Source organism: Astyanax mexicanus, chromosome 20 (assembly GCF_023375975.1).
Source record: "Astyanax mexicanus isolate ESR-SI-001 chromosome 20, AstMex3_surface, whole genome shotgun sequence".
Classification (NCBI taxonomy): Eukaryota; Metazoa; Chordata; class Actinopteri; order Characiformes; family Acestrorhamphidae; genus Astyanax; species Astyanax mexicanus.
The window spans coordinates 9,701,714-9,727,897 of NC_064427.1; the positions used below are offsets into that span (position 1 = coordinate 9,701,714).

The window sequence follows — 26,184 nt, forward strand, 5'->3', positions numbered from 1 at the left end:
TTGTAATGTTATTTGTGTTTCTTTTATCTTCTGTGACTTTCTTTAGCTTTATATGACTGTCTTGACCTTGAATTGTTTGTCTTATATATAACAATATTTAACTTCTTTGATGTTTTTACATTCTTGACCTTCACCTTCTTTTGCCTCTTTTGAGTATATTCATCTTTTTTTTTTTCTAATTTTGACTTTCCTTTGACTTCTTTGACTTTCTTGATCTCTTTTTGATGTCTTTGTTTACTGATTTTGTCTTTATTTTATCATCTTTGATCTTCTTAACCTTGGTGTGACATTACTAATCCTTCCTTCACTGTCCTGCCTTGGCTACTTGTCTCTTTGTCTCTTTTCGATGTCCATACCTTGACTTTGTTAGTTCTCCTTTGTCTCCTCTTTCCCATCTCTGACTTAACTTATCTTTCTGCAATATTATTTGTGTATTTTTTTTAAACTACTTTGACTTTCTTTAGCTTTATATGACTTTCTTGATCTTGAACTGTTTGTCTTTCATGACCTGGGTTTTCTTTGTCATTATTTGATCTTATTTATCAATCTTTAACTTCTTTGATGTGTTTAAATTCTTGACCTTCACTTTCTTTGGCCTCTTTTGAATATATCCATCTTTTTTTACTTTCCTTTGACTTCTCTTTTTTGATGTCCTTTGTCCTTCTTTGATCTTCTTTGTCTTTCTTTGACTTAACATGATTTATTTGACATTGACATTCTTTGTCTGTTTTCTGTTCTGACCATCACTGTCTTTCTTTTTGACCTTCTGTTGACCTTGAATCTCCACCACACACTCTTCCTTCAGACACTTAACTAAGACGGTCTTCTGACGTACTTTATCCTTAAACTCACAACATTCTCAGCACGTTTTTGACAACATTCTACAAACCCTCTCACATTGCGACATGCTCTGATCGTCTGACCTTCAGCGACATTCACTTTACCATCAAGGATCTACTTTCTATTGTTCGGCTGGTTTGAATGCTTGACCCACCCACAGGCCTGGGGATGGGCTTCACTCACTCACACACACACACACACACACAAACATCTGCAGTATCATCACTGCAGGCCAGAAGTTTCTTTCTGTTATTATTCAGAAAGTACAGCGTGAAGCTTCACTACTTTTGGCCTGTAATGCACTTACTAATCTGTCAGTTATCCCGACAGCGGAACGACTCTGACAAGGCCAAACTGAGGTCATGCTTCCGTCCAGCCTGTGAAATATATGACCACAGCGGAGCTTCTTGGCCAGTGGAGTTTTTTTCATTAAGCACAATGTCTGATGGCTCTTTTCCAAAAGTCATCACAGAGCGGCATGTCTGGCTCATCTGCAGGACCACAGGCCGGCAGTACTGTCTATGGGCTGGACACACACACACACACACACACACACATTGAGTAAAGTGATTGCAGAGCAAAGCAGTGTGTGTGTGTGTGTGTGGATTGGGTAAAGGCTGGGAGAGGATAAGCGGGAGGGCATGTGCAGAATAATAATCAGTTCACACACACACACACACATACATACACACACACACACACTTCCACCACTTTGATGTCACTTTTCAGCTTCTGGTTACTGGGTCTCACACTAAGGCCATCGTAAAATAGGTCAAAATAATCAAAATGACCACAACCAATCAGAAGCTTTATATGCAAATGAATGATAATGAGGGGAAAATGGTGCAGATAGAAGCATTTTTGGGGCATTAATGTTGAGCACACACACACACACACACACACAAACAGACAAAACACACACATATACACACACTCCATATGGTGTAATGCAAATGGCTTAGAAATTCCATTCACATCCACAATTACACTCTCTCTCTCTCTCTCTCTCTCTCTCTCTCTCACACACACACACACACATACACACACTCCATATGGTGAAATGCAAATGGCTTAGAAATTCCATTCACATCTGTACCACACACACATACACACACTATAATAGGAAACTGTCGATACAAATGCAAATGGCTTAGCAATCTCAATTCATATTTATAGCCTAAATCCATACACACACACACACACACACACTCACTATACTCACAGATACTTTTTTTCCCTTCACTTAAAGGAGCAGGTCGAAGAAACTTGACTGATCACTGATCCCAGATCAGCCAAGACATGTTGGGTATCTGAAGTGTGCCTCTTTAGTTAAACCAGCAGATGCTAAGCTAATGTTGCTAACAAACCCTGGACTGGATAGTTAAGCTAAACTGTGACTGGAGTGATACCATACCATACACTGTGGTGAGCTGAAAGTAGTTCCGGTTACTCCAGAGAGTCCAGCTCTGTGGAAGCGTTTGTGTTTATAGATAAAATGAAGCCAATCTGTGTTCAAAACCACACCCATGTGTCATGCTAATGAAAAGTTGGGTTTTGAGAGATGTTTGGTTTACTGAGATGTAATTTGTGACTGTCTAAGCTCAGTGTTTGTAAGCAAAGTTAGCTCAAAAAAGCTAAAAGTCAGACATCAACCATGTCTTGGCTGATCAACAGCTCATTAGATTTTCTGTTGAATTTGTCTTTAGACGTGTTCTCGTTTCCAGGACGCTTTGTTCATAATTTAAGTACTTATGGTGACACTTAATTGAAGGGTAGTCTTCATACTGTCCATATATTTCTTGGTAACTGACATAAACCTGTATGGACCTTTATATAGACCAAATAAGCCTACATAAACTTTAATATAGGGTTATGTGGCATATGTGTCATATGGTCTTAACATTTTGTAATAAGCCTTTGGAAATGTTTATAAAGGCTTGTGTAGGTGTCCGATTGCCTTGACGTTTTGTAATAAGCCTTTATAAGCATGCATATTGGCGTCATAGGGCTTTCTTGTAGTAATAAGTCTCCATAAATGTATATGTAGGTTTTTGTCTGTTGTAGTGGAAGACTTGTGTAGTTGTTACGTGGCCTTATCTTGTTGTAATCAGTCTTTGTATATGGTCATGTAGGTGTCATAAGGGTTCATAAGAGTTTGTTTATGCAGGTTAATGTTGTTGTAGTGGAAGACTTGTGTAGCAGTTACATGGTCTTATATTGCTGTAATAAGCCTTCATAAACATTTATGTAAGCTTGTGTAGTTGTCACATGGCCTTAACTTGTTATAATAAGGCTTATTAAATATGTTGGTGTCATGGATTTCTTGTGGTAAAAAGCCTTCATGAATGTTTATATAGGCATACCTAGATGTCATATTGCCTTATCGGCTTGTAATAAGACTTCATAAATGTATATGTAGGGTTTTGTCTGTTGTATTGGAAGACTGTGTAGTTGGTATGTGGCCTTATCTTATTTTAATCAGACTTCATAATAGTTTATGTAGGTTAATGTTGTTGTAGTGGAAGGCTTGTGTAGTTGTTACGTTGCCTTATCTTGTTGTATTAAGCCTTTATAAACATTTATGTAGGCTTGTGTAGGTGTCATATGGCCTTAACTTGTTATAATAAGCCTTTTTAAACATGTACGTTAATGTCACATGGATTTCTTGTTGTAATAATCCTTTTTATAGGCTTATGTAGGTGTCATATTGCCTTATTGCCATGTCATAAGCCTGTATAAATGTTTATACAGGCTTATGTAGGCGTCATATTGCCTTATTGTCATGTTATGAGCCTTTATAAAGGTTTATATAGGCTTATATAATGTCATATTGCCTTATCAGCTTGTAATAAGCCTGTATAAATGTTATATAGACTTATGTAGATGTCATATCGCCTTATCGGCTTGTGATAAGCCTTCATAAATGTATATAAAGGTTTTTGTCTGTTGTAGACTTGTCTGTGGAAGACTTGTGTAGTTGTTACATGGCCTTATCTTGTTGTAATCAGTCTTTCTATATGTTCACGTAGGTGTCATGCAAATAAAGGTCGTGCGAATGCTGCCCTTCACTAGTGTGTGACTCATGGCTGAACTCCTATAACTCATATAATCCCCTGAAAGAATCCCATCAAAAGTGCTGGCGCAACAACGGCCTGTTATAATCCCTGCATATTCGGCCCTGATAAAACAAACAGACATCTGTGAATAGACCCGTCCAGTGGTCACTAGAGACGCAGTCATGTGACCGTGCTGGGTCATGACACATTTTAAGCAGAGACAGATTAGAATGACATTAAATGTGAGTGAGAGAGAGAGAGAGAAAGCGAGAGAGTTTGGGGGAGTGATGGAAGGAGGGAGGACAAATAACTGGCCTTGTTTTTGTTAAAAGTGGTTGAGAAGGTCACCTGCTAAAATCTGATTAGACGGCGCCGTCTTCTTTTGTTGCCTCCAATCAAAGATGCTGCCCAGTGGAATTGCCTCGTCTGGCCATCGTCCAGCAGATATCAATCAGTTGTCCGCCTCTTAGCCGTCCAATAGAAACGTAGCCTCCTTGAGCTGTCCAATAAAGCATTGATTTTACTGTGCCCTCCTGCTGGCTGGGCTCTGATTGGCTAAGCGAATGGAGTGCAGGTGCCACTGCTGCGGTGATTGAACCAGCAGGTTGCTCAGGTGTGCTGTTCATTTATTATTATTTATTACTCTCCTTCTATCACTCTTTTTCTCTTTTTCTCTCTCTCTCTTATGCTCTTTCTCAAACTCACACACTCAGAAGACCCCTCACAGCAACAAGCACGATCAAAAGAAGAAAAATGGAACACGAAAAAACGAAATCAGGCCCTCGAGAACACTCTGACAAACACTGCTTTGAGTTCACTTGACTGAAATGCGCCGGCCCACATAAATAACACATATGTTACATCACCACTACAATTAGTCTATTTTTATAATTTAAGCACTGACTGTCATGAAATTGCATAATTGTACAACAGCAGGCTCCTCCCACTGGCTATCCCATGCTGTTATGTCTGGGGTAACTGACCACTGGTTTTTAGGCATCTTTACATGCTCAGATTTCATGATGTCACACAAAAAATAGTGCATTTACATAGCAATTTAGACCCGACTCAATCACACTGATCTTAGAGAAGCCTCTATATGCAAAGCTGCTGGAACTATTTTTTTTTTTCTGGCGGAATAACAGTTAAAAGGCCTTCAAAATATACGCACTGCAAATACAGTCTATTCTGAATTCAGAGCCATTTACAGATTAGCCAGTTTAGCGCTGTCTAATTTACACTAAAGTGAAGAAGTCTCTATACTCTAAGCTGCTGGAACTACTTTTTTATTTTTTTTGTGGAAGAAACGTTAAAAAAAAGTCCCATATCATGAAAAAAAACACTGATACAAAACATACTCCCACATCTGTACAGTTTTCATATAAAACCGAAGCTGCCAAGCTACAAAAACAACCCATACTGAATCCAGTGTTTTGTGATTAAAAAAAAAAGCAGGCTATTTACACATCAGTTTAGCCCTGCCTAATTTACACTAAAGTGAAGCCTTTTTACGATACTCTAAGCAGCTGGAACTACTTTTTTTGGTGGAGTAAAAAACAGTCCATTGCAAATCCAGTGTTTTTGTGATATTACAAAGAAAACAAGCCATTTACACCACAGTTTAGCCCTGTCTCATTTTAAGCTAAGCTAAAACTTTCAACTCTGTGCAGCTGGAACTACTTTTTTTTGGTGGAAGAAAAGTTTAAAATGATCATATCATGGAAAACAATGCACTCATCATTCCACACAGCTGCAGAAACAGCCCATTCTTAATTTTTAGGTTTTTTTAATTAACACAAGCCTCTTTAAGTTGCCGGAACTCCTTTTTTAGTGAAAGATATGTTTAAAAACGTAGAAACTAACCTGCGCAAAAAACACTCTAAAGTCCATTTAGATTCAAAGTGAAGTTATAAGGAGTGTTACAGTCTGGACTGCAACGAGGGACCATAATAAAGGGCAGCCAATCAGAACAAAAACAGAGCTATTTTACACATCTTCACGTCTTAAAGGTGCAGTACCAAAAATTACCTATTTATTTCTAAGGGACAGTTTTTTAAAAAATGGTCATATAAAAATGAATGACTTAAAAACACACACATGGATGAAATGCAATAAAAATTGGCCCTTTAAAATATGTGTTTGAAGCAATATTAGGGGCTTATTTTGTTTGCTAAATTGTAAAAAAAACAGCACAAAGCTAAAGGTTTTTGCTTCATTCATGTGGGGCCGATGTTCTCATGTCAGTCAAGTAAACTCATAGCATTGATTTTTCCCATTTCGCTAAGATATGTCTGACATTGTTCTGCCTGCATTTGGTGTAATTGTCATATTCAGGGCTAACTGCCACTGTTTAAGTCTGTTTGTAGCTGGTGTGGGACCCTGGGGGGCCACTGGGTGGGGTTTGTGGCTTGCTGGAACTGGGAGGGTGATTTGGAAGGTTAAGAAAGGCTCATGCTGGGAAAAATGAAGTGTGGGCTGCTCCTCCAGGCCCACTGTATCAGACAAAAGAGAACGACAGCGGCTTCCCCTCTCTGGTGCTGAAGGGTTTGGCCTAGGGGGCCTGCTGACTGACCCCCCCCTCCACCGGCCCACTGTGGCCAGCCCTCAGCCGGCGGCTTTTGGGGGCACGAGATGTGACCTTTGCGCCCCAGTGCATGAAGGGAAATGGAGTTCCCGCGCCCTCCCCCTCCCTCCTGGCCCCTGTGCTACGAGGCTTCAGCCCTGGGTGCCTCCTTGTGGCCGTTTTGATGCGACGGCGAGTCTGAGGTCTTCACCGTCTTTCGAGGGGGGCTCTGCTCCGACACCAACTCGTGCAGTGATGGCTCCTTGTACATGGCGACTGGAAAAAGATTGAAAAAAAAAAATGGTGAAAAAAAAAACGTAAAATCAGCCCAGACATTTCTGGTGTCTGACACCTTTTAATTTTTTTTTAACTATTCTATTTCTGAACTAAATTACTTCATTTTACTGAATTCAACAATTTATTTGTTTTCAACCAAACTGATCTCAATTTCTTTACAGCATTGGTTGACTGAACCATTTCTATCTCTCTGGCATCTCCATCACTATCCATCACCCCTTGTTTTCGAATTTCAAGGGGAAAGGGTGAAATCCTCCCCCTAAGAATAGTGATAGCTTTTCAAGCACCCGATACACCTATATATAGTACTGGAACGCTAAAGTTTAGCAACCTAACTGCTGGTTAACTAGTTACCTAGTTACGCATTGTATGTCTTCAGAAAGGGGGCAGGTACTGCAGTGATTCATTATAGATTAAAAGATTGATCTTTATTATTGACCACTCCTTAATTCCTCTGTGATGGGAAGCTAAAATGAGCTTTTATTAAATGTTTTTTTTTTTCTGTTCCACCTTAAATGCAGCAACCTCTGCCAACTGTTGCACCATTTAAGGTGGAATGGAAAAATTAGCTAGCTAGCAAGCTACTGAGATGAACTACTGAAGAAAATGACCATAAAGCACTGCAACACCTCATTTTACAATACTAATTTTGGGGTAATTTAGGGTTTATTATAATTTTTAACAAGGAAGATACTTTCTTTGGTCGCTTGATCTGCCATCTTGTCAGTGATTCTCATAGCCTCCTGTTTTGAGTGTGCCTCTAAAAATGTGCTGTTCGAAGGGTCATGTAACCCTAACAATTCCTCCTGCTCCACCAGCCTAACAAGGATCTGGACACCTAAACCCTAGGCGTGCACATGCAAAACAGAGGTGCTTTTACACCCACCTTGAATGATCCAGATCTCATGACTTTTCTGATTGATCCAAACTAAAATGACAAGTGTGAAAAGTGACACAAGTCACGGTCTGGACCAAATTCAGGTTGTTTCCAGTGTAAAAAAAAAGACTTGGATCGGACTATTAAACAAATTAGAAGAACCTGAGGCAGGCTATCGTCAGTCACTAAAGTATAAAAGAAGAAAAAGGACTGTTGTGTTGTGCCAAAATCTGATTCCCCTTCGCGTACACCTGTGTCATGCAGCAGTATGGGTACAACAGATTACACTGGTGATGGCAGTAAATCTGAGGAAGTTCTGTTATGCTCATTTTGCTACAAGACGCACATTCACTGGAAGGAAGTCTGGCAGGAAGTATACCAAAATGAAGTCAATTAAGGGATGATGGCATAATATAGTGGAATGTAGAAGTGAGAAACCAGAACTAACTGGATTGAATGAGTATATAAAAAAAAAAAACAGGGACCAAGGGTCATACTCCGGTTCATACTTTCACATGTAAAAAAATGTCTTCTCCTGACAAATTTACGTCACATCACGTTAAGTCACATTAAAGTGTCAGTTCATAAGTTTTTGGTGAGAATGTGTAATTGCACTGAGCTTGCTGAAAAGTACTTTTAAAAAGTGCATTGTCTAGCAGTCTGCTTTCAGGGTGAAGGAATCACTGGATTTTAGCAACAATTCTGTTGTGCTCTTGAATAGCTCATCAGCTCCCTTCAGTTCTAATTATGTGTTTTTTGGTTTATTAATGAATAAATAAATGATATTAATGATATAATATTAATGAAGCAGATTAAGATGAAAGAGTTTGCCATTCTGAAATTTCTATGTTTGTAGTAGTTTCTGTATTGGCAGCATTAGCATTTTTCTTCGCAGGAATGGTATTAGACGCACAATGATGCCATTTATTGTATTATTTTGCCCTCTCCCCACTCAGGAATATTAATGACCCTGAATTAAAGCAAAAAAAAACTGACCTTCAATGACTTTAGGCAGGAAGTGGGCGGCTCCTTTGGTCTTCTTAACTCGATTTCCCTTCATGACCTGTCCGTCACGGTTGATACCGATGTACCACGAGCGGCCGGACTGGCTCTGCCGGTACAGCATGGACGAGTAGGTCACGTAGTAATTCTCAAAGACGCTCTCTTTAAACTTACACTCTGGGTTGAAGTGCTCCTGCAAGAAAAAAATAAAAATAAAAGGAAAACAAGCATAAAAGAGTGAACAACCTTCTTCATAATAACACAATAATAACCTCTTTTCTTAGCATTAGCATGCAAATTAGGTATAGGGTACGCGTACAGCTTGTTATGTATGTTCCAGTGTGGAGGAGTGCTTGGTTCTCCAGAGAGTTCTCCTTTCAGCATTCATTTACATATATTATGAGGATAATACCATCCCCTCTGACTCTGAAAGCATCTATACATGAAAATCAGCGTAAATATGCAAATACAGTGTAAATAAATGTTCTTGCAGGAAAAAGAGAGTACTGACAGATAACGTACATCCAGGAAAGGTAGGCCCCGGTCTGCTGACAGTGATTGCACCTTACTGAGAATGCATGATTCCACCCAAAACTTCAATTCAGCCACTTCAGAGCGATCTCCATCCCTCCGCGACCCTCATCCATCCTCACGCTGATCTGAACCACCGATGCCGTGAGAGCGTAACCGGTAGCGACGCGTGTACATCTCTCTTAGTCATCGTCAGAGTCCTTGCACTGTCAGGAAAGCAAACCCAATCTGCAGGACAGATTTAGTGAGGGCAGCAGCAGTCCAGAAACAGCTGACTGAAGCCTTTCCTCCAGCCAGGAGATGAAGAACAGACTGATAGAGAGATGGAGGAAGAGTGAGGCAGACTGGAATGGGCCGGTGTGAACCTGGACTAGCCACAATACCACAGGTTCTCTTCTTGCTGTCGTTTACATCCAAAATGAACCCAAGAAGAGTGGCTGTGTCTATAAGCAGAAAAGTAACTGGAAGTACTGCTAAGTAGTGCCTATAGTCTAAACACTAATAGGGCTATTTATACAAGACAGGCCAGGTGGAAACAATCAGTAACTGGGAGAGCGGGAACGCCATATTGGCACGTGATCAGCAGAGTCAGGGAAGTCCGGTGTGAGTGCCTGCTGGGAATCGGAGTCTTTGATCAGTCTTTGACACGGACGTATTTCTTCTGTTACCTTTTGGATATTGGATGTGTGCATATTCAAAAGCGTTTTAATACCCATAGCAAAAACAAATAGTTGTATTTTTGTTTGTAGTCAGTAAAATAGTAGTAGTAACAATATGCCATCACTAGCAATAGCTGTTCCACTTCAGATATTCATAGCAGTTCAGCTGACTGAAAACCAGTAAATCTTTACTTTTTTCCCCTGTCTACTTTCAAAAGCCATGAAACTCCATACATTTACATTTCTGTTTCCATCAGCTATTTCAGCTCTGCATTTTTAACTGGACTACATTCAGCTCCAGTGTTTGATGTCTTTAGAAACTTTCACAAAAAGATCAATCATCGGCCTCCTACTGTGAATACTAATCACTGAATAATTACCAGCCTATGCATGAAGGTACTCTTACAAACTGCGCATAGTAATAAAGTACTAAACCATAACTAATGATCTGGGGTTTGCCAGCCAAATCTTCTCAAACAAAGCCAAGTCTGACCTGTACCTCTGACTTACAGCTGCCTAAGCTAAACTTTCTAAGCTCCCACATTTCCACCTGTGGATTACTAATTTAACTATTTAACTTTACTGATTGCAGCACGCATTCACTGTGGCATTGTTTCAATAATCTTCTGCAATGTCAGAAGATTTATTTCAATCCAGTGTTATGGTGTCACATTAATGTCAAAAGTCGGAGGCACAAAAATAACAGGTGAAAAAAGTTAACCAGCGTGTTTTAAAATTGTGAGTGTGTAAATTAACTTATCATGAGCACAAATGTGAAACTAGCGAGCAAAAGAAGAGGGAATCGTGTGCGCGCTGAAGAAAATGTTGCTCTCAAGCTTCATTTTTCTCCTCTCGGGTGCTTTTTTTCTTCAGCGCGCAGACAGTTCCATATTTTTTTGCTCGCTAGTTTTTCATTTGTGCTCACGAGAATTTAATTTACACACTCACACTGTTAAAACATGCTGGTTAATTTTTTTTCACCTGGTATTAATGTGACGCCATACAGTGTTGCATTAATTTTCACCAAGATCTTGCAGCAGCATTGATGACGGTAGAGTCTGACCACTGCACAAAGCAGCTCTTCTTCATCCAGTACATCCCAAAGATTCTCAATGAGGTTAAGGTCTGGACTCTGTGGTGAACTCTCTCAATCCATGTGTGAAAATGATGATCTCATGCTCCCTGAACCTGAAACTCTTTCACAATTCCAGCCCCATGAATCCTGGCATTGTCATCTTGGAATATGGCCGTGTCATCAGGGAAGAAAAAATCAGTTGATGGAAGAACCTGGTCTATATTCAGTATATTCAGCCTCTCTTCTTACCCTGATGTGCAGTGGGGGTTGAATAATTTTGAACACAGCTGTATAGTGCATTACTGTGTATGTGTACTGAGCTGTAGTTCTTTGTGCTGGACGTGAGCTAGCTGTAGCTATAGCCTCAGGCCAAAGAAGAATAGTGGGATAGAAGTGGAAAGGAGGGAGAGCAGGAAATGAGGTTAGAAGTGGTTAGGGGTGTTAGGAGAGTAGGTGCTCTTTGAGGAGGTCTGTCTTCAGGAGTTTATTAAAGATAGTGAGAGATTCTCCTGATCTGGTAGTGGAAGGTAGTTAGTTAGAGGTGTTAGGAGAGTTAGTGCTCTTTGAAGAGCTCTGTCTTCAGGAGTTTCTTAAAGATAGTGAGAGATTCTCCTGATCTGGTAGTGGAAGGTAGTTTGTTCCACCATTGGGGAACTCTCTATGAGAACGTCTGGATTGCTTTGTGTGAAAACATGATTATATATTATCAATATAGTGTGTGCAATAACTGGAAAAAAAAACAATCAAATATTTGTTTTAATATTTTTTCATGTTTTCTGATAAAAAAAATAAATCTGGTCTTGGTCTTGGTCATGGTCTTGACAACAATACTTGCCAGAAATCACTTTATTTTTAAAATGTAACTGTTATCTAATTACTTAATGCTGTTATATGTAATCTGTTCCTACTCAATTTCGACTTTTATACAGCAATATAAACATGGTGGTTCAGATAAAGTGTTACAAGCTTCTAAACTCAACAATTTACTGTAAGCAGTAAACTGTGAACAAACTCCTTCCCCTGGTGACTCATTGACTGAGTTGGGCCGGCAGAGTGGATCTTAATGAATCGAGGAGAGCGGCTAATATCCGGCCTGCGTGTGCAGAATCCTGACCACGACGCCGACCGCTTTTAGCATTCAATGCTTCACCTCGACCTTACCATTACCCCGCCCACACTCCTTCCTCTGCATTCCTCCCTCTTTCTCCTCCTTCCTTCCTTCCCTGCATCTCTCTCTCTTCCTCTCTTCACCATACAGGAGTGTCTGATTGCATTCATTCCACCGGGTGGAAAAAAAACACTTTCTGCTTTCATAGGCAAGACACTGAAGTAAGATGTAAATAACTGTGTCTTAAAGCAGTAGTAGCAAACTGCCTGCTTAGATCATCACATCCATCACAGTCAGACAGTGAAAACAGTAATCACACTCAGGTGAAGACCAAAACAACTGCACCAAGACCACTAATACCTCTTTTCCACCAAAACAGTGCTTGTGCCGGAGCCATTGCGAACCTGCGAATCTTTTAGGAACCAGCCCATGTTTCCACTGTGTGGAATGTGGACGTCAACAGAAGTCAGGGGGCGATTTAAAAAACAACATGGCGGAACCCAAACTTCTTTTAAAACTCCTCGGTAGAGCACTGTTGATTTAGCTGCTTCTGCTGCTCTTAGCTGTGAATGGAGGTGAGGTTTGTAAACAGCTTTGCCCCAGAGACGCTTCAACACCCGCCCTTTGGCCGCTCCCATCACAGGTTCGCTGGTTCCAGACCAGCAAGATTGTGGGGCCAGAACGGAACCGGCTTTTCTGGCCCAGAACCTGTGATTTTGTGGTGGAAACGCAAAGAACCGTTCTGGAACCTGGCAACAGCATCGGCACCATGCTGGTGGAAAAGCGCTCTAAGACTCCAGAGTGGCTAGTTTGTGGTGAGAACATGATCCGCCCTGGGTCCAAACCGACTATCAAATTTACTTCTCAGTTTTGAGGTAAAGAGATGTTCAGGTGCAGTTTAGCCTGATTTATTACCCAGATAATTACTACAGCTATATACAAATATGATCTTTACTGTTGCAACCAAAATAAAAAGGAAGGGGGGGTGCTGTAAACCACAGTCTGGAAAAAAGCCCAAAATGTGGTTCGACCAAAAGATGTGATCTAAGGTCCAGATCAACTGAACCATGATCTGCAGTGTAAAAAAAAAAACTTTTCTAAATGATTTGGACTTTGGGGCACATTATAGTCACAAATTCAACAACAGAAGAAGAAAAAGCCGTGTTGTGCTGAAATCCAGCTAATAATCCAGTGAACCAGTAATAAGGGCACGAACGCTTGTAATTACTGTATCTAATGTAACTATAGATTTACCCTTATTTATTAACAGAAATTAATCTTTAACATTCATTATTACAGGAAGGAACCCGGATTTGGTCCAACACCTGAACTGGCAACAGTCTACAAACCAGTCACTGTCAAGAATAGGGAGATGCAGCAAATATAGGTAATAATGACAGGATGTTCCTTATTGCACTTAGTAACCTGCATTGTGAAACCCAAAGTAATCAGATTACGATACGATAAGACTTTATTGTCCCGAAGGAAATTTGTCCTGGACAGACACAAAACATCTGCTGTTACAAATATAGTTTAGAGTTGACACATATACACACTAAGTTCACAGTACAGTATAAACTTTCAACATTCAGATTGCCGTATTTGTCGGATTATGACACACTAAAAATCCTTTAATCTTCTCGAAAATCCACAGTGTGCCTTGTGTATTGACCTCAAACTGATTTAATGTGGTACAGAACTCTGAGACTATCACAGAGCAGCTGCATTTATACGGAGACTTGATTACACACAGGTGGATTCTATTTATCATCATCAGTCATTCAGGTCAACATTGGATCATTCAGAGATCCTCACTGAACGTCTGGCGTGAGTTTGCTGCACTGAAAGTAAAGGGGCCGAATGATATTGCACGCCCCACCTTTCAGTTTTTTATTTCTAAAAAAAGTTTAATTAAGTTCCACTTCACGATTTTGTCCCGCTTGTTGTTGATTCTTGACAAAAAAATACAATTTCATATCTTTATGTTTGAAGCCTGAAATGTTGAAAAGGTTGAAAAGTTCAAGACGGCCGAATACTTTTGCAAGGCACTGTCGTGTTTGGAGTTTTGTGAAAGACCCCAGCCAGACAGACTACTCCTTTTGGTGTGTAGTTTATATTTACTGCCATATGGTTTCTGACCCTGTCTGTCGCATACAACCCCTGTAAGTCTAGCTCCTTTCTTAATAAACACCACAATAATGAAATGATTTTGTAGGTTCCCTGTCAACCACTAAATCACACTGTTTCCCTCTCAAGCACTGGATTAAATACAACATTGGTATAATTCTCCTTTAATACCTATACAATGTGTTATGTAGACATGCAGTTAGCAACATGCTAACTGGGTTGTAGCCTCATAATTGCAGTAGCAAACTTAACTAAACAAAACAAAAAAATACAGACATTAAACACACCTTAGCTGATTAGCTGCTCTTGGGGTTATGGGAGGAAACTGCAACTAGAAATTCAGCTCATCCTCCTCTGAACTGCTAAACACTGAAAAACCCCAGTGGCTGAGAGGATGTGTGTTTGTGTGTAAGTGTGTGTGTGTGTGTGTGTGTGGGCGGGGAGTTTTGACTCCACCTTCAAACAGATTTGCAATCAATAAACTCCTCACAGCTTTTTGTTCAGAGAGCATGAAATTGACAGTTGGAGGCTGCAGGATCTGATCGCCGTGCGGATCCGTCCCCGTCCAATGAGGAGGAATTAATGACCTTGTTACTGAAACATCACAAAGTCAGAAGCACTTCACTCGAGGCATTTCCCAGCAGAGATAGCCCTACATAACGCTTATATGACCTGTCATAAGCTTGGCCACTCCAACGATACAGCATAGGAAGCTGCCAGTGTTTTTACTGCCAGATCCTTTTAGTTTGGACAGTGTGCTTACTGTAGAATTTCTAATCTTCATTAGTGTCTGAAAAAGAAAAATCACTCAAGATAGGTTCCTCCCTTATATCTTGATTCCTCTCCATGGTTTCTTCCTTGTTCTCTTATGGAGGTCTCCTTTTGAGTTGTGGTTTTTTTCTCATAGCCCTTCTCCACCAACATGGAACGACACACCCGATATTGAACCCTTCTGCACATTTCCACCAACAAAAATAGCTTCCAGAACCTAAAAGTTTGTGACCAGCTAGAACCAAAAAGTAGTATGTTTTTTTTAGTACAAACCATTTTGGGTGTAGCTAGTTGTACAGGACCAATGAGAAATGGAGACAAACACAAATATTTGCTTTTTTTTTTAAAGAAAAACAAACAGCACAAATTCTTACAGGTCTTTACAGGTAACTCATGCTTTTGTTAGGGCTTTTTCACACCTGTAGTTGGTTTCTATAGTCCAGATCAAGTTTGTTACAGCATCCGAGTGTGATTACTGGTTTAGACCTGCTTAATTGAACCGCACTAAGTGTACAAACGAGTCTGTTTTAACCGGATCAAATAGTGCTGGTGTGAAGATGCCCCAAATGTGGTGCCTCTCATTGGTTCTACCTCATGCTGGCCAGTAAATGGAAGCATGCGGTAGGTGTTTCTATTAAAGTGGCCAGTGAGTGGAAGCACAAAATGGGTGTTTCTATTAAAGGTCTCCTTCCGCTAAAATCCAGTTTTTCTTGTTCTTTGTGAAATACAATAGGTCTCTCTGAGTTGTATATGTATGTTGTATATTAAACTCAGCCTCCGTTGTCTGCAGTAGATAAGAAAAGAAAATCCTCATAAATATGAATCGATCAAAGAGAAGTAAAGTGTCTATGTCAAGGGTGTCCAAACTTTTTTTGTTGGGGGCCAGAAGGAGGAATATATTTGAAGTCACGGGCCACAGACTCTATAATAAAACAAATTACCTGACTTCCTATCTTTATCTATCTTTGACAGTGTTGTGTAAACTAAGAAATTTTTAAATTGATGTTTCATTTCATGATGTCTCTTAATATTAAACTCCTTAATTACGGCAACTTTTATACTCTTTTGCCCTTTTTCTGCGCTACAACTGAACACTCTCTCCGTTTTTAGACTCTTTGGCCCCTTTTTCTGCGCTACAACTGAACACTCTCTCCGTTTTTAGACTCTTTGGCCCCTTTTTCTGCGCTACAACTGAACACTCTCTCCGTTTTTAGACTCTTTGGCCCCTTTTTCTGCGCTACAACTTTACTCTCGCCGATTTTAGACTCTTTGGCTCGTTTCTGACACTATTCTATTTCTAAAATATCTCGCGGGTATTGTAGTTTGGATTCCTTATCCGGATAGAGCTTACAGCTCTGTTTACAGAGCAAGTTAGCATTAGATATTTTGTGTAAGTAACTGTAGGTTTTAATCAGATCTCTGATTGATTCTGCATTCGTTAATCGAAGTTTAAGCATTAACTTTACCTTGCACTCAGTGCTGTATATTAACAACTAAAGCTGTTTCTTAAGGCCAAATCCTGCTTTCTCCAGAGAACAATAATTCAGTGATCTAAAGCAGGGCTAAATAGAAACGCACAAAAAACATCTCACATGGCATTCATTCATACTAGAGCCCACAACTAGAATTGTTTAAATGAATGCAAAAACGATGGAATGAGACCTTTAAAGTGGTGAAGTAGGTGTTTCTAATAAAGTGGTAATACAGAGGAAGCAAATGGAAAGTGTTTCTAATAAAATGGCAAGTAAGTGGAAGCTTAACATAGGTGTGATGAAATTCTGCTGTTTTAATTGCCACCGATTGCTGACACAGATGTAGAATAGGAATAGGACACTGAAATGATAAATATGAAACCATTGGCATAAAGCCTAATGCCAGGCATGTGCTAGAGGGGTATAAAGCCTCTAAGCCCTGAGCTGTGGAACAGTGGAACTGTGTTCTCTGGAATGATGGTGGACAATAATTATCCAAAACATCTGGGATAAGTAGGGATTGGTTGAGGTAGGGTGGTGATCATCCTCCAAATGCTCCAAAATCAGGTAAAAGCCTGTCATGGACAGTAGAGACAGTTACTCCAACAAAAGCGGGATAACTTTTTTAAAACCCTTGACTTCAGAAGAAACAATAATGAGCAGATATCCCAACACTTCTAGCTAGTTTTGGTACACACTCTTCCTGTTCCACTCTTCTGTCTCCTTGCATATAATCCTCCATTTCCTACAGTTGACGATGATTCAAAGTCGTGCTGAATTATGTATGTGCCTTTGAAATGGCATAATTGATATTAATTATTCAGCTATGTTTGCAGCGTTGTGTTACGTTCTGCCCACAGCAAACAGGAGGGACGTGGAGGTCACATTTGCCCGTGTGATTGCAGTGGATTAGGCTGACCTGTGTGTTTTTGGAGGAGTCTCACTGTTTATGTTCTTCTGCAGTACGACTGTGACACATTGTGCTCAGACTGTTTTAATCAGTTCAGTCCTATTTAACATTCATTTGTTCATCATCCTGAGAATATTCTGTCTCTATAAGAACTTAATACACTGGTAGAAGCACCAAGAGGAACAAAATGTAATATCATGAGGCAGAAATACTAAAAAGAACCAAGATATACTTCCTGGCCCAAAAAAAAGGTCGCCACCAAAACTAATATTTAGTTAAACCGCCTTTAGCTTTGATTGATTTTATAAGCTTCTGCAATGTCACAAGATTTATTTCAATCCAGTGTTGCATTAATTTTTCACCAAGATCTTGCAGCAGCATTGATGATGGTAGAGTCTGACCACTGTACAAAGCCTTCTCCATGCAGCACATCCCAAAGATTTTTAATGGGGTTAAGGTCTGGACTCTGTGCTCCCTGACTTACTCTTTCACAATTCCAGCCCCATGAATCCTGACATTGTCATCTTGGAATTTACCCAGGAAATAAAAAAATCCATTGATGGAATAACCTGGTCTATATTCACTATATTCAGGTAGTCAGCTGACCTCATTCTTTAAGCACATACTGTTGATGAACCTAGACCTGCAGGCCAACTGCAGCATCAACCCCACATCATTTACTTACTTAAATCCAGGTGGACACATTTTTTGGCCAGGCAGCGTAGAAAATATCTAAAAACATGAGGTAACCAATAAGCAAAACGAAAGGAGTCACATACAGTGTCACATCCAGAAAGTAATCACTGAGAGTTATCAATACTCAAAGAGAAAAACATTCTAACTGCATTAGCTAGAATCACTGAAAGCAACATAAAGTAAAAAATCAGGTAGACTTGATTGAATAATTACCTACAGATGTGAGGAAAGAAACACTAGGAGCCTTGTGTAGACTCATCAGAGAAAAAAAAAACTCTACAAACATCAGAATAAAAGAGAGAAGAACCAAAACGTTCAGAGCATGAAGTAGAACCTAAAACTCAACAAGAGGGATCTAAGCACAAAAGCACATGACGTAAAAAACAATAAGAGGAACCTATACTCAAAAGAGCATGAGGTAAAACTGATAAAAGGGAACCTAGACGGAAAAGAGCATGGGGTAAACCAATAAGAGGAACATACACTGAAAAGAACATGGGGTGAAACCCATAGACTGTGTATAGCTGGACAGAGCATCGTCTCTCAAAAGTGAAGCCACCACAGGTCGGGCGCCCCCTGCTGTTCGGTTTCAGAAAGCTGTGTAACTCCACCCATCCCCATAGGTTTCAATGGAAAAACAGACAACTTTCAATCACGTTTTTTTCCAATATACTGTAATTCTACCTACTTTATTTAAATGCAACAGCTAGCATAACCTCTGCTTAACCTCTGCTTGTCAAATTTTTATATCCCCACAGAATTCGTTTTTAAAAATGTTATTCAGCTCTACTCAAAAAAGGTGTGGTTATTGTAAAACGGCTGGTTATGGGCGGGACCAATAACAGACCGTCAGCTCCGCTCCGTTCCACTCTGCAGCCTGTGACCGCGAGTCAGCCCTCACGGGCGGGGTTATTTAAATGAGTAGGCTGCTCTCCACAGTCTTTCTCCCTCCTCTGGTCTCTACTGCGCAGAATCGGGTTTCAGGATCGCCAATATGGCGGAAGATTTTGGCTACATTTTCATTGAATGAATGGGAACGGGGACACAGCGTCCATCTTTTATTACAGTCTCTGGTTAAACCAATAAAAAGAAACCTAGACACAAACGAAAAGGAGGTCAAACCAATAAGAGGAATCTGGACTCAAAAGAGCATGCAGTTTAAACTGATTAGAGAAACCTAGCTACAAAAGTGCAAGAGGTAAAACTGATAAGTGGAACCTAGACTCAAAAAAAGGATGAAATTAAACTGATAAGAAGAACATAGTCTCAAAACAGCATGAGGTAAAACCAATAAAAGGAACCTAGACAAAAAAGAGCATGAGGTAAAACCAATAAGAGGAAACTAGACTCAAAAGAGCATCAGGTTAAGCTGATAAGAGCAACCTATATGTAAAAAAGCATAAAATAAAACCAATAAAAGGAACCTAGACAAAAAAAAAAACATGAGTTTAAACCAATAAGAGGAAGACACAAAAGAGCATGAGCTAAACTTAACAGGGAATAATAATCTAAAAAGATAAGGGAAAAACACTATGAGGAACCAAATCAGCATGAAGTAGAACTACAGAGATTAACAAAACTTAAAGACTACAGTGCCGGATATGGCCAGCAGGGGTCAGAGCAGTGCGAGGCACTGTAATGCCAGGCAGCTGCAGCACCAGCCAGAGAAGAGCTGTGAACCCCCTACAGTGTCAGTGATCTTACTGTAGAGAGAGCACTTGTGTTTAAATGACAATGAGCGAGGACAGATGATTCAGTCCATTAAAACAGCCTCTTTTCCCATCTGCTACTGACTACTGATGCTACACTCACTAAAATTTCAAATACATATATAGCAAATATACAGCTCTGGAATAAAAATAAGAGACCACCTAAAAATTATGAGTTTCTTTGATTTTACAAAATTAAAAACCTCTGGAATATAATCAAGAGGAAGATGGATGATCACAAGCCATCAAAACAAGCTGAACTGCTTGAATGTTTGCACCAGGAGTAAAGGCATAAAGTTATCCAAAAGCAGTGTGTAAAACTGGTGGAGGAGAACATGATGCCAAGATGCATGAAAACTGTGATTAAAAACCAGGATTATTCCACCAAATATTGATTTATGAGCTATTAAAACATTAAGAATATGAACTTGTTTTCTTTGCATTATTTGAGGTCTGAAAGCTCTGCATCTTTTTGTTATTTCAGCCATTTCTCATTTTCTGCAAATACATGCTCTAAATTACAATACTTTTTATTTGGAATTTGGGAGGAATGTTGTCTGTAGTTTATATATAAAACAACAATGTTCATTTCACTCAAACATAAACCTATAAATAGCAAAATCAGAGAAACTGATTCAGAAACTGAAGTGCTCTCTTTATTTTTTCCAAAGCTGTATGTTCGCTTTCATGCAAGTTAATGCATGGAAAACTTGCTTTGTATGGGATTAAATGGAAAACTTAGAAAGGGTGTCATCATGTTTTCCTTCTAAGTCAGCAGGTCTCACCACTGGGTGGTGGTGGGGGGTAACTTAAGTATAGCTAAGCTGAGTAAACAAAACTGTAATTCCTAAAAAAAATATATATATATGTGTATATATATATATATATATATATATATATATATATATATATATATATATATATATATATATATATATATATACACATATATATATATATATTCTTTTCAAACGAGCGCTGGATGTGCTGGAAGATTGGGTGCAGCAGCATTAGGATTAGGGGTTAACCGCTAGTGCTGGCCGTGGTTAGCGCCTAATGCCTCCCGACAGTGCTACACTGAGGAACCCTGAATGGCGAAAGTGCTAGCACTTAGCCTAACTTTTTAGGGGCTAATGCTAATGCTACTCCAGCAGTGCTAGCTGGGGTTAGCAGCAGGCTACAGTCTGATAATACTCACCTCTGAATGGTGAAAGAGCTAGCGCTTAGCACAGTTAGTGGCTAATGCTAATAATGCTCCAGCCTCAGTGCTAAAGAAACTTCACTGAAACTCCTGTATAACGCTCCTGTATAATTTTATAAAGTGGATGTACTGCTTCTTGCAACCTGACTAATACAATTCATACAGTACATAACATTTTTGGGGAAAATGAAAAGATTTTAAGTGCACATTATATTGCGAAAAATACGGTAATCAGTGATTAATTATGTTATTCAATGTTTTTTTAGCAAAAAGCCCACCCAAGCTATACTAACATAATTAATGTGTCTTTCTACTCTGTGTACACATATATTTCGGTTGAATCACCCATTAATAAAATATAAACATTATTTTCATTTGGTAATTTTTTTTAAATGTATTTAACCTTCTCTGGGTCATTTTCCATAATGTGAGGTCATTTGTTTTAGGTCTTTATGGACTTTGGAACCCCCTAAATATGCTTTGGCCACACCGTTAAGCTAACGTCAGCAAACACTTACGATAAAAATAACGACATGAGCGGGACACGACTGAATGAATGTAGGTAAACAAATGAACGTGGCTCCTGCTGCAGCAGAAAATTATCTGCAGCCACTTTCCCCCACGATCATAACTCAATGTAAAGCTTCTTAATAGGGCCTGTGTTTATGACCGCCAGCTTGGTGTGTGTGTGTATATTGGTGCCTGTGTAAGTGCATCCGTTAATCTGTCTACTTATGACAGCATAAGCTTGTGTGTCTGTATTCGTGAGCACTGCGTGTGCTTCTATAATCTCTATAGAAAGGCACTTCTGCTGGAACGGGATGCTCTGGAACACCAAGGGTGAGCTAGAGGGGTGTAAACCCCCCAGTATTGGGATGGGCTTTATCTATAATTTTGGGATGAGTTAAACTGGCAAAACTGATTATTCAACATCAATCCCTGACCTAACTCGTGCTTTTACTTTAATGAGCCATCCAGAGAAGACTTTCTACCAGATTTCGGAGCATTGCTGTGAGGGTTTGATTGCATTCAGTGACAGACAAGAGTGTTTGTGTGGTCAGAATGTTGGATGATCACTGATGATCCAAGCCTAAGTAGTGGATGGGGCACCATTGCTTCAGAGTACACAGTTTCACTGCTACACACTGCTATTTTAGGGGCTTAATACGCTCAAGTTCATTAAAAATATATAGTTCTATTCTATTGGCAATATACAATAAGTGTTTGAACATTCTGTTTTCCCACTTTAAAATCTAAATTTTAAATTCTTTTGTGAGAGACATAATCTAACAAAAAATCTGGAAATCACAATGTATGATTTTATAATAATTTATTTGTGTGTTACTGCTGCAAATAAGTATTTGAACACCTGTGAAAATCAGTGTTAATATTTGGTATAATAGTCTTTGTTTGCAATTACAGAGGTCAAACGTTTCCTGTAGTTTTTCACCAGGTTTGCACTGCACACTGCAGCAGGGATTTTGGTCCATTCCTCCACACAGATCTTCTCCAGATCAGCCAGGTTTCTGGGCTGTCGCTGAGAAACACAGAGCTTGCGCTCCCTTCAAAGGTTTTCTATATGTTTCAGTTCTGGAGACAGGCTAGGCCACTACAGAACCTTGATATGCTTCTTATGGAGCCACGCCTTGGTAATCCTGGCTGTGTGCTTTGGGTCATTGTCATGTTGGAAGACCCAGCCACGACCCATCTACAGTGCTCTAACTGAAGTAAGGATGCTATTCCCCAAAATCTTGCAATACATGGCCTCGGTCATCCTCTCCTTAATACAGTGCAGTCGTCCTGTACCTTGTGCAGAAAAAACACCCCCAAATGTTCTATTTTGGTCTCATCTGACCACAGAACTTTCTCCCATGACTCCTGTGGATCATCAAACTGGTCATAAGCAAACTAAAGACGGGCTGGACGTGTGCTGATTTATGCATGGGAACCTTCCGTGCCATGCATGACTTTAAACTTGGACGTCTTAGTGTATTTTACCCACAGTAACCCTGGAAACGTGGTGCCAGCTCTCTTCAGGTCACTGACCAGGTCACACAAATAAATTATTAGAAAATCATACATTGTCATTCTGGATTTTTTTTTTTATTATGTCTCTCACTGTGGGCAAAAAATAAAATTGTAGACCCCACCATGATTTTAAGTAGGATAAAAGTTGCAGGGTGTTCAAATACTTATTTCCCTCACTGTATCTTTACGAGGATTAAAAAAACTATGTGTATGCATTTGCACATCTGTATCAGCAGCAACAGATGGAACTTAAAATATCACAGTGCATTAATTGGATTGGGTGTCCTCAAACAATTGGACATATAAGGCCCTATTTTAGGGATCTATAGACAGCAACGATTGTTGACGAGGTGTAAGGTAGCAAAAAGCATCACGACATACCTTGTGCAGGTTGTACAATAGAGCCCATAGTCTAAACACATTTTAGATCAGTAGTTAATGCTTTTGTTAATGTTTTTTGTGTGTTCTGCAGATGTTTGTTAGCACACCACGCCGCGTAAGTCAATAACGCACGCTGCTATTTGCTTTTAGGATTTTGTTTAGCAAAAGATGAAGCCCACAGTTGGTACAGCGGAGGTCACTGCATGATGTGTAAGCGATGCTGGCAGAAGCAGCAGGGGTATAAGGAGCATCCCCAGCATCACAGCTCATCTGGCTGTGCCTTGAGTGGCAAGTGAAGAACTACTGTCAATAAGATTCAGGTTAGAGTGACATCTGCTGTGTCAGAGGGGCGGGAACTCGCCCGAAACTGGACATCGCCATCCACCTCAATGTTATTCTCCCTATCTGAGAAGACAGGACTTCTAATCCATGAGAGAATATGTTATCTATAGCTTCTCACAGAAGATGTGAGTACTTGTTCTATTCGTTAGTTCTATTCATTATTGACTTATCAGACAATAAATGGAAACTATCTTAATAATATTTAATAATTGTGACATTGTCTATTGTGGTTATTTGTATTTTAGTATTTTCCAATGACCTATGCTTCAATAACTCCAGCCCATTTACACAGTGTGGGCTGCAGTATAGGGCTGCAGCTATCGATTATTTTAGTAATCGAGTACTCGTTTCGATTAATCGAGTAATCGAAAAAAAAAACATATTTTGGATTGCTTAAAGAGTAATTCAGAATACACAAGAGAAAACAAGACATTTCACTTAATAATGAATGACCAATTGATTTCCTTTTTTAGATAAGTTATATTTTTAAATTTACACCATACACTTCCAAACTGCAAACTCAAATAGAAATAAATAAAGGAATAATAATAATTTAATAATTAGTACTTTAATAAATTAAGGTAAATTATTTTCAACAAGAATTTCTTGTAAGTATTAAAACTATAGGGAATTAATCAATTAAAAGGGCATAAACATTTGCATAATTTGTGCATCTTAGCTTCTGAACAGCAGAGATGTTGCCAGTTCTTCTCACCAAGCCGGTTTCATGTATTTGTTTATAAACTCCTCAGGGCTGTGTTTCTTTACATAAAGCCTGTATTAAGTCCAGAATTGTCTGTTTTTGTAAACTAAACAGACATTAGACAGTTTTTCAAATGATCAGCGCTTCACAATGCTGTCTTTATGTTATTAAGATACATTAATGTTAATCTCACTGATTTGTTATGAGTTATATTAACCTTCTCTCGGCTCCACCGCTAACGTGTCCTCGGCTGAGACGGTGCAGCATTAAAGCGTGCTGTTTTGGGAGGCAAGAGTGAATACACGCTGTCCAGCCTAAAATACTCCATTATAATTGTCCTTTTTTTGCTCTTTTCCCACGCCGCTTCAAAATACCCTCTTCTCAACTAAAACTTCCACCGCCTGCTCCTTCTTCCTGTGCCTGGGTGACGTAACGCTGAGCGCGTTGTCACATTAAAAGCATGAATTACCGCACGCTGAGTTTTTTAATTAAATAAACGATTACTCGAGGCACAGAAAATTACTCGATCAATTTTTTTAATCGAGTAAATCGAATTACTCAAGTAATTGTTTCACCCCTACTGCAGTAGATGAAAGAAAATTCTCAAATTTACTCAAACATATATCTATAAATAGCAAAATCAGAAAAACTAAAGTGGCTGTATCTCAAACTATGTTTAAATAATATTTAGTTGTTTTAAAAAGGGTATAATTGGGTCATTATGCTATTTCATACAACAGTTAGTTCCGACCTCACAATCTGATTGATTGATGTGTTTTAGCCGTGAAGATATTTGTGATAACATCACGGCCTTCTCACACTAAACCTGTATCACTCCGCCGACGCGTTGCAGAGTAACGGCGTATATACACAGGACAGCTTAGAATCATCAACGGCATCAGCGGCAGCGTTAGCTTAGCACAGGCTAGCGCTAAACTACGGCACGCTCGCCCGCAGCACTGGCTGTCTTTTGAGAAAAAAGGGAAAGAAAATCGCTTGGCTAATGCCCTCTGACAGCCAGAACGCTAACCAGCCAGGCTAGGCTAAGTTAATGCTGGGCTAAAGCAAGCTACGCTAACCTAACCACAGTCCAGCCGGCTAGCTAAAACCAACACCACCCAGCAAAACAAACAGAAATGCTCAAAAATGTGCAGCGTTCACCTGAAGACGACTCCACGGAGCAGGAGAGGAGAGTATTAGCGTTATTTCACGCTCCTAACGTTACCATCTTCGCTTATTCCCAATTTTGCGTTCAAGCTAACTTTCGTGGTGTTATTCTGTATGAACCATGCACCTTTTGTAGTTAAGTTTCAGTTCTGTTACAGTTGTGGAACTACTTTTTGGCGGAAGGCACAGTCCATATTAAAGCGCATTCATTCTTAATTTCTTAAAGTTCTTTGATTTATTTTCTTTATTCATTTTGTAAAAAAAGAAACTGCTGTATAAAAGCAATAGTACACTCGAGGTCGTGTGTTATCACGAATAACATCACGTCTGTGATGATCTGTGATAACACACTCCCTCTCGTGTTCTATTGCTTAAATATTATCATGTCAGTCGCAATAAAGACAATAATATTGTTTATTGCAATAATTTTAGGGACGATATATCATCCACAAAAAAATCTTATTGTGACAGCCTGATTAAAATCTGTTATTAAACTGACCAGAAGCTCAATTGTAATAGAATATGGTACCTTTATGTATACACCATAGACTGTGTATAGCTGGACAGAGCATTGTCTTTTTAAAAAGTAAAGCTCCCCCTGCTGTTCGGTTGCAGAAAGCTGTGTAACCCCACCCATCCCCATAGGTTTCAATGGCAAAACAGACAACT

The 26,184-nt window shown here is 39.5% G+C and overlaps 1 protein-coding gene across 1 annotated transcript in view; it reads right to left on the bottom strand.

The window, feature by feature from the left end:
* Positions 1–208: 208 nt before the first annotated feature.
* The window catches only part of fgf11b (fibroblast growth factor 11b), an 83,686-nt gene continuing 57,710 nt past the window's right edge, over positions 209–26,184 (bottom strand). The window contains exons 4-5 of the mRNA XM_007231174.4: positions 8,630–8,828; positions 209–6,735 (exon numbers count right to left, since the gene is read on the bottom strand). Of these exons, the coding sequence (XP_007231236.1) occupies positions 6,602–6,735; positions 8,630–8,828 (333 nt within the window). The 3' untranslated portion in view covers positions 209–6,601. The remainder of the gene's footprint in view (positions 6,736–8,629; positions 8,829–26,184) is intronic.